Source organism: Pelmatolapia mariae, linkage group LG1, assembly GCF_036321145.2.
Source record: "Pelmatolapia mariae isolate MD_Pm_ZW linkage group LG1, Pm_UMD_F_2, whole genome shotgun sequence".
Classification (NCBI taxonomy): Eukaryota; Metazoa; Chordata; class Actinopteri; order Cichliformes; family Cichlidae; genus Pelmatolapia; species Pelmatolapia mariae.
Genome location: NC_086227.1, coordinates 33,479,916 through 33,489,788, shown reverse-complemented (window position 1 = coordinate 33,489,788; position 9,873 = coordinate 33,479,916). Strand labels below are relative to the sequence as shown.

The following is a 9,873-nucleotide window of genomic DNA, read 5'->3' as shown; positions in this document are numbered from 1 at the left end:
GATCAGTATTCTAGTAAATACATGTTGCATTTTTTAAAATAATCCCCCCCATGTTTCCTTTTCTCAGATGGTTTGTTATATATCCAATATATCCATCCAATGATAAAGTCATAGGATCAAATAATCCAAAAAATGTCATCATCCTCCCATCTGTGCAATTCATTTAAAAAAACAAAACAAAAAAAAAAACAAAAAAAAAAAAACCAACAACTTGAATGAGCCAATTTTGCTTTCCAAGTTTGGAATAGCTTCTACAGTCTGGGCACAGTAACAACATCTCACTTAATCCTGCTTACATATTGAAGTCAAAAATAAGATTAGTCGTGTTCATTGAAATGACCAAAAGTAATGTCACAAAAAGAACTCAGGCAGAGTGCATATTTAGTGATTTATTTGTACAATAGGAATTGCAGTGTACAAATACCCCAGCTCAGATGTAAAGGCAAGAACATAAGAGCATCTATTCTGCCCGACCTGAAAATCCCTCAAACCTCATTGTGGGCTTAGACTGATGAAAACATGGCAAGGAGAAGTAAAACTTAAAACAAACAAACAACACAAAAAACAAAAAACAAAACAAAAAAAAAACAGCAACAATCAAGCAGCTAACTGCTGAACATTTATAGGGATAAGGAGAACCTTTCCAACCAAGTGTACCAAAAATAAAAATAAAACAAATTTACAAAAATAATGTCCAGTTTGAACATTCCAATCTTCGTGGCAGTGGAGCAATTATGGCCTCAGTTTAAGTAGTTTGTAAAAATGAAACTCACATTAGACAAACACAGAAAAGGCATATGGCGATATCTCTATCAAGTCCATGTGCCTGTGAGACTTACACATTTATACGCCATCCACAAACAAGATCTTTTTTTCCTTTTTTAAACACATACAAGAGGACAAGACACCCCCCCTCCCCCCAACTTAAAAAAAAAAAAAAAAAAAAAAAAGTAAAAGAAAAAAAATGGAATTCTTTCCTCCAGGTCACCCCAAGTAGAACAAGCTCTCATACAATGGAGGTGGCATGGTTCATGTCAGTGGTGTTTTCAAAGTTCTCTCTCAAAACAATATTAATTTACATTCACTCAAATTTCCATTAGTAAATCACTAATGTTACCATGGTAACTCAAAACGTTGTATAAAAATATAACAGACTCAAAACTGATGCACTCAAAAAAAAAAAAAAGAAAGAAAAAAAAAGTATATATCTACACAGTCTCAAATGTGGGGTGGGGCTTGAGCAACATGGCCAAGAACTGTTTAAATTTCCAATATCTCATTTTATTTCTGGGGGGTCAGCGAATACATAATGAGGCTCCACATATCAAGTCTGAGTAGCAGCAGTCTTTCCCCTCTCAATCGCCACACAGTGAAAGCCACGAGTTCCATCAGGACCCCTTGGCAGCCTCGTTACTCCTGGCGGCAGGCCATCAGCATTCTGGATCTTTCTACCCAGCATCGGGCTGCCGACCGGGCTGCTTTCCTGTGATGCCACCTGCTTCCGCCGCTGAACCCACGGGCTCCCTGAAGGTGTGAGGCTACTGTCTGAGGAGTAATCTGCCCAACGACGCCCAGCCTCAGGGCTCAGTCTACCCTCAACAGCTAAGGGAGACTTGTGGGAATGAGGAGATTTGCGCTGAGAACACGGGCTGGCACGAGGGCTAGACCAGGGACTGTTACGTGGGGACATACTTGGACTCAGGTGATTATTCTGGAAGCTAATGCCTGCAGTGGTGGGGCTGAGCTTGTTGCACGACTGGGATTTTCTAGCCAATCTGGGAGATGTAGGGGTGCTCTCTGTCTCTGAAGAGCTGCAAGCAGAGTCGTCCCCATGATACTGAAGCTCTCGTACCCGGCTGTTTAGAGAGCGGCTTTTCCGCATCCCTCCTTCCTCACGAGGTCGTTCTTTTGGTACCTTCTTTTTAGGCGGCTTGGTGCCAATCAGAACCACTTTCAACCCCAGTAAACTGGGTCCTCCGTTCTCACTCCCCGCAGCTTCGTTGGCTTTAACAGCAGCCTCCACCTCCTCAAACTCCACAATGGCACATTCTTCAGTGCCCAGCTGAGCATAGCGACCACTCAGCCTCTTCAGGTCAGCCGGCAGGTCCTTCCCAGGTTTCAAGACTCTAACAGAGGCAATGGCACCGTATGTTCCAAATGCTTTCAGTAACAGTTTCATCAGCTGCTCCTGTTGAGTGGCTCCTCCTTCAGCACTTCCATTATCCTTAGTGAGAGCAGCCAGCTCTGGCCACCTCTGCAAATCACTTAATAGTAGCATGCGGCTGGGCAGTGACTCGCTGGCAAAGACTGGTACTGCGGATTTACGTCGCACCTTACGCCCCTCATCATTCAGCTCAAGGATCTTTGAGTGTCTCAGAGCATAAGCAGTGGTTCTCCAGTCACGAGTTAAGTGTTTCACCTGGGGAAAAAAAACAAAACAAAAACAACATCTTTGTTACAGTCATATACCCAGTGACCATCGGGTCACAATTTCAGTGAAACTACCTTTAATTATGAGTTATTAAGCTTCAGTAAAAATTGCCATGCTAACTTCAGTCTGTCACCAGGATAGACTACGAATGTTTCAGCTTCTTGTTAGTCATACTTCCTAAATCTCTAATTATACCCATTAATTTAAGCCAAAAATTCTGACTTTACTATATTGCCCAAACTTATGTTTTAGCTCAGTGATTCTGAGCTCATGGTTGAATCAGATTAAATCACCAAGTGCCCATCCCTTACTATAGTCAGTTTGCCATATAGTGCATTCCAAACGTGTAGTGACTAGTACTCTGTTAAAGTATCCCACTATGCCTTAAACTGCTCTACAGCTATCACTACCCAAATACTGTACATTGCTTGATACTGCACCGAAGGAGAAATTAAACTGACTAGAGTAAGGAGTATGATGTTCTTTATCGTCTGCCACATGTACTGTTGCACAGGTCTATACTTATTACATAAAAAACCAATAATGTCAATTAATATGATCCTCTCAGGTACAAGTTTTGGATGTCATCAAGACAGTCCCATCCACCTGACGTTCAAACTGTTTGCAAGAAGCAACCAATCATGACAGTTGGCTTTTCAGAACAGAGAGCCTGCACCAAGTGCAAGGTAAATAATTATTTTGAACTGTAGCGCTATTCTGTTTGAGTCTAAAAATATTGAGCTGGAAAGATTTTTATTCATCAAATTCAGAAAATATTTTTTAGAAAATGCACATCAGTATTTTTCTTCTGGCCAATGTAATCTGCCACAGTTTAGTCTTCTATACAGAGATATTGAGTAGGGAGTAATAAATGTGTGAATGATCTTGAATACAATCTAGGATTAATCTGTGCAAACAGATCTAAAAAAAAAAAAAAAAAAAAAAAAAAAAAAAAAAAAAAAAAAAAGCCAACAAATTTGAATTGAGCTGAAATTAGCACAAGCTGTTGTGAATTAACGTGAGAATATCACCAAACAGCAACAGCTAGTCATGCTGACACTAGAAGCAGCCAGTCATTGTTATTCAGCTCTCACAAGCCTCTGTCACTAGGAGATAAAAATGACTTTCATCTTTATCCATATTTCAATTTTAAGACTACCTTTTCTCTCAGCATTACTTAAAAGTTAATTTATTCATTATGGTCAACTATAAATCACAATGTGCATCGCAACATTGTGACTGGATTCCACACACACTGGCTAATCTATAGTAATACAAGACAAAATTCTGAGTCTCTAGTATAAAATTTAGAATGTGATGTGCATGTTTTAGCCAGCAGCAGAAGAGCGTGTGTACTTTCCCACCTTAGTTTGATGTGTACTGAAATGAGACCTTGCCGTGTTTCTAGACTACCCCAAAATTTTGCCACCATTACCTTTTTGAAGGAGGTGAGCAACTTGACGCTAACAAACCCGAGTTTGTTACGTCTGACATGTTTAAGCAGGAAGGCATCATGCTCCAAGTTTTCATCAGACAGGTAGTACTCAATCTGAGTAACCAACTTCTGGATAAGCTCTGGATCCGGCGGCTGCCAGCTCTCCTCCTCCAGTTCTCCTCCGCTGGTCCCGGCACCACTGTGTGTGGGAAGATAACGTGCATCATGGTCAGAGAACCTTTTTTAGTGCGTTACCGAAATAGCAGAATTTTTCATATCCTCAACCACCAACATTACAACTGTTACACATTTTGCTTTCATTAATACAATAAGCCAGAGGCTTACAAGTTTTTGGCAGTAATACAATCTTATCCTGTCATTTCTCCAAGCAACATGCTGGCATGAGAAGCGTTTGACCGTTTGCTTCCCTTCTTCCTGATTTTTCTTGCAGCAGTTGACAAGCTGCGTCTCTAGCCACAGTCACCATGCCTCAGTGCCAGACCTTTACACCAGTGTCCCACCAGTCCTGAAACTGCCAAGACCTCTCCATCTGAAGGCCAGAGTCACAGGCTCTCCCTCCCACATAGAATATGGTGGTTCACCACATCAACTTCACACAGTTTACAAAAACTGGTATCAACAGTGCATAACTGAAGCTTTGAGGCATAATTTGACAGCAGCCTGACAGCTGCCGTAAAGCTGCACAGTCAGGTAGTCTTACAGATTAGTGTGAGGGTCTGAATGAAATTTTGTGGATGACTCATCACCTCCTTCAGCCTCCTCCCTCACACACCCTCGCTCAGCAGCTTTCCAGCCCACTGACCATACAGCTGGCACGAGCCCACATCTTCCCCAGGATGTCAGATAAAGCACGACAAGAATTTAGAAGAGAATACCTTCCTGCATTCCTCAAATAATAGGACAAGAGGCACGAGCAAAGACAACGCAAGAGATTATTAGATAGTTATACATTTTCAAATCACTCTACACAAGTTGTCTGGAGGAATGCAGGAGGAATATTAGACTAACAAACCAACAGCTTACATTTAACCCGTCCTAAAAACGATACCTAGACCTTAACCAATTAAAATACCAGCTGTGTGAAAAACGTGCTGTAAAGCAATAGCTTGCAGGCGTTACCGAGCCCTTTGTCACTCAGGTCACACCTCAGTAGCTCCAAGTAAACAAACGCTTGGTATGAAGAAAGCGATTTATTTTCCCCTTTGGCCTTTCTATCACTGACTCACTCTTTGCGCATGTAGTTCAAGTAGGGACCTTATAGGCCAGAGGATAAAAATAGCAGGCCATGACGCAGGGGAATTAGATTAAAGTGAAGGTGCCATCCTTTATCTCTCCGTCTCAGGTGTCTAGCTTTATAGCTATGATGCTGCCTACAGGTGGTTAAACACTTCCAACCCAAAAGACAATAATAATAAATAATAATATCCCTCACCCGTGTCTGTGAGGATTTACACTCCCAGTTGTAAGCATCTATTTTCATCTCTCGTACTGCACTCGTTGCCGGGTTTTGTTGTGCCTGTGATGCACCTGTTGGAATTTGTGACATTTCTACAATAGCCTTTCATGTAAGTGGCATTCTTTCACTGAAACAAAACAGTCCAACTGTGCCAAAGCTGCTCCCGTGCTGTCATCATCAGCTTAAGAATAAAATTCAGAGCGCAAAGACACTCGTGGGGCTCCAGTAAGAACTAACACAGTCACTTGTTTTACTTCCAACCTTGCTGAACTTCTTTGGAGGGAATTGAACAACTAAACTAACAGGTTTCACATAAACGTGTAGGATATGATTTAGTTACAGTTTGAGTTTTCACAGCACTAGGTATTACGGTAATTAACTTAAAGTAGCAAATAACACAAACCTCGATTTGTCATGTCTTCCGATTTCGTCCTCGCTACAGCTACCTCCGAGGAAGTCAGCATTATTGGATGTCACTTCCTCGGGTTCCTCGTCCTCAGCCGCTTGAATGGCCACTGTTATCGTCACCGTCCCCATCTCCTGCGAGAGCTGGTCCACGGTAATTACCTCATCGATGCCCTGCTCCGCCGACGCATCCGAGGCGCATTCCGTTGAGTTCACACTGGGTACCCCCACGGACCCGCTCATATTCTTCGAATAAGTAAAGGTGGTTTCACCCGGTCCCTTCACGTCCACGATTTTAGCAGCAGCAGCAGCGCCTCTCTGGAAGCTTTTAATCTTACCCGACTCGAAGGCACAGACAGGATACGGGGCGCCCAAAGCTGCACGTCGCCTTTTCGGGCACAGGTGATGGCGGAGAAGGACCCAGGGGGCTCCGAAGACGCGCTCCACGGCTCGCCAGAGACCCCCGATCCAAATCAGACCCGACGAAGGGCCCTTAGGAGCAGCGGGGCTTGTAGCAGCCAGCGAGACGCAGTCTGGACCTGGTGAGACCGACGGTCTGGAGCCTCCTTGTGCTTCTGCTGCTGTTGCTGCTTTTACTTCCTCATATGTAAGAGGCTCTCTGCTTTTGAAACGAGCTCTGGGATTGGGCCGCTGTAGCGTCTCTTCGCACTCATTCCCAACCCACAAGCAAAAGCTGACACAAAGCCAAGAAGGAGGCAAGAGAAAGGAGAGGCAACGCATGAAGGCGTTCACCAAAGCGTACATGTTTTGGTTTTTAGTTTTCCCCCCAGACAGAATGTTGTCTAAGTCTGCGAAAACACGAACGTCCCGGCCACATGTCTCTAAGTAGGGGAGCAAATTCACGTGTTTCTAATTGGGAAATTGCCGTGCCAAGGACGACCCCCTCCGCTAACGCTGCTAATTGGATAATAGGGTTTTAGCGTGTAGTGGCAAGCAGGAGGCAAGTTTTACAGGTACATGTCCCCAAAGCAAGCAGGAAAGTTGAACAACAGTAGCCGCTCGGGAAAGGTAGAGGCGGCAAGGGGTTAAAAGTACAGATAACTAAACGTTATATTCGTTTTATTCTGTTATACTTTATTCAAAAACGATGTATTTAAGATTTGTATGCAACTGGCCAAATGTACGGGCCCACTGAAACCGACCCTGAACTGGCAGTTTAAGGTTTAAAAAACAGTTTGATGTTCTTGTTATAGAAATTTTTTTTCCTGCTCAGTTATTGCAATATACTGTTTCGAAGCCATGTCAGGATTTTTACTTTTTGTTTAATTTTATTTGAAATAAATTAATCCAAAGAATATTAATTCCAAAAAATGATTGCCAATATCAGTGACCATTGTTGATGTAAGTAAAAAAAAAAAAAAAGTAAATACTTAACATTTTTATTTAAAATATGTGCATTTTCTACCAAACCATACTTCTGTTGTAATTTTTTCCTTGCTTTCGCTTTAATGAAACTAGCAATATAAAAGTGAAACGTTTTGTTCTTTGACTTAGGCCCTGAGCCCTTAATAAGAATAAAGTATATTTTCAGAGTCACTGATTTCATTACTGTTGTAGAGGAAATGTATGTAGGTGTCCAGCTAGAATATTATAATTATAATCATATGGTCACTTTTTTATAGGCTTTACCTGAGGTCCGTTTTTGCAGCTAGCCATTGGCTTTCAGCTAATAACCCTGCAAATCACCCACACCGATGTCATGCAGCCCTGCGTGAAATATCTTTACTCCTCCCCACTGGCAAGCCAGGCTCACAGCTGGTGGGCAGTCTGACTCATTCTCTGCACCACATGCCATACAGTGCTCCAGTTTGTGTACAATGCAACATGGGGAGAGAAGGGGGGAAGGAGAGAGACAATGAGTGAGAGAAAGGAAAGAAAAGTTTGCCAACAAATAATCTAAAGCATTTAGTGTCTTATTGTATGCTTATCTGCTAGGATCAACTGAGAGAGCCTGCCAGTTTGTAGAAATACCCAGGATTGCATTTGTGTTTTCTGTCTTTTTCGGTTTGTAAATCTAGTGAATTAGAAAAGTTTTCTGTGAAACAGAAGTCAGAAAACACTGTTAGGGTGATTGTGTTCATGGTAAAAACCTCGAAATAATCCCGCAGTCCACTTCCTCTTAACTATAATTGTTCCTTGGCATACATAGCCACTTTCATTTCTTTTTTCAAACATCTGTTCATCTCTTTATAGTGTTTACAAAAAATTTACAATGAGGTACAAAAAAATCTTGTTTATGTGATTGAAGTGGCTCTGTATGATTCATCTGCATCTCATAACAAAAACAAAGTAAAAAAGAACTATGGGGAGTTTAAAAAATCAGAACTCTTTGATTGGACTATTTGCAGGCACCTTTTTTGTCCACATCTTACTCTTTCATCTTTCATGATCAGTATTTTCTACCTCTTGGACCAAGAAAACTCTGAACATTAACCATGAAAGAGGGAATTTAAAGAGTTTTTCACTCCTTTTTTTCCAATTTTATTTGCTTTTCTGTTTTCAATTTTCGTTAGGTGTTAGATTGTTTGTATAATCCCACTTGGGCATTTAAATTAGTCACAAACAGAGTGTATAAAGTAATCTAATGCATACAAAATCTGGAAACAATTTAAAAGATACAGACATATTTATAGATTGCAAAACTGCACAGTTATTAAAACAACATTAAGAGCATAACAATGAAAAGACAAAATGTGCACTGCACAATAGCAGACTTAATATAAAACATGTTACTGAAATACCCCAGTGAACAGATATGCCTTTAGCTAATTTTCTGAAGTCTGTATAATCAGCAAATCTCAGGTGAGCGGGAAGAGCATTCCATAGGTCAGGTGCCATGGCCTCAAAAACCTGCATGCCCACAGGCAGGTTTGTAAAACAGACAATAATTTTCTGGTATTCAGTTATAGAGTAATGATGGTAGTTTAAAAAAGGAAAAGGTTCGGCTCTGGTAAGGAAGCAAATGTGCTGTCACCAATGATTAATTGTCCAGCCTTTGATTTAAATCCAATCAATATGGCATTGATTTTATAAAATAAAGCTTGAATTCCTGATGCTGTATGAGTCCTTATTAACCAGTCATTAGGACTGAAACCTCTCAGTTTTAGATTTTTACAGATTTACTTTCAGAAGACAAATGTTAACATGTTATTAAAATATATGAATGTATTATGACCTCAAAGCAGAGGTCAGTCATGCTCATTCCTTTAACATTTCCTGTTTGGTCAGTGTTGTTTTGTCAGTTTCTGGGTTTTATTACTTTGGACTAAAACATCTCAACAGCTCTAGGATGGGTTATGATGAAATTTTGAACTGACATTACCCTAAAAACTTGTGTAAACCCATGACCTTTCCCCTAAATCTATGACATTTTGATCCACGTTGCCTGTTCTTTATCTTTATTGCTGGTGCTAATGTTACTATATTTATGTTAGCACAGCAGTGCAGCCTGACAGCCACTCGCAAATGTTTAAAAGCAAAGGAACCACTTACAATGACTCATTTAATTCAGAGAAAGCTTTCAGATGGGCAGTATATCCAGCTGAGTTTAAGATTCTTAAATAGAAAGAGTACCACTGTGAAAACCTTATTTGCTATTTTTTGATGTTGCTGTTTTGTTGTTGTTTTAAGTATGTAAGGATGTACACTAATGCTCGTCTCTTTAGCAGACCCTGCCATTATTGGTATGATTTCACATGATAGAACGAATGGTGCTGAACAACCAGGCAAATTTTCCCCTTCATGTTTCTATTTTACTTTCCTGTTTGAAGAAATGAGTCACGGTTGTAACCCTGCTAGTCCCCACTTATTCCAATCCACATGACAAATAAAGTGTTGTTTGGGCATGCATACATTAAAGTAATTCTTTCAGTTTTGTTCCACTGTGTGTTTTCTCTTATTGCACTTTTTTTTTTCAAACACTGACCTTGTTATGTAACATATGATGATACTGTGGATCATACAATCTGTCTGTAGGCAAAAAGACAGAATTACAGTTATACTTAAACAAGCACAAGGAAATAAATGTTTAAAATGATTAACCCTTCGTTGTCAAGTTCATTTAATTTCACACAAACTGTGATGGGACATAAAACGTTTCAGCTG

At 40.7% G+C, this 9,873-nt stretch overlaps 1 protein-coding gene across 1 annotated transcript; it reads right to left on the bottom strand.

The window, feature by feature from the left end:
* Positions 1–380: 380 nt before the first annotated feature.
* larp6a (La ribonucleoprotein 6, translational regulator a) lies at positions 381–6,927 on the bottom strand. Its single transcript, XM_063479406.1, has 3 exons — positions 5,747–6,927; positions 3,867–4,065; positions 381–2,419 (listed from the first exon to the last, which is right to left on the bottom strand). Exons 1-3 carry the CDS (start codon positions 6,511–6,513, stop codon positions 1,325–1,327), a joined length of 2,061 nt encoding a protein of 686 aa, XP_063335476.1. The 5' UTR covers positions 6,514–6,927; the 3' UTR covers positions 381–1,324.
* Positions 6,928–9,873: the final 2,946 nt, after the last annotated feature.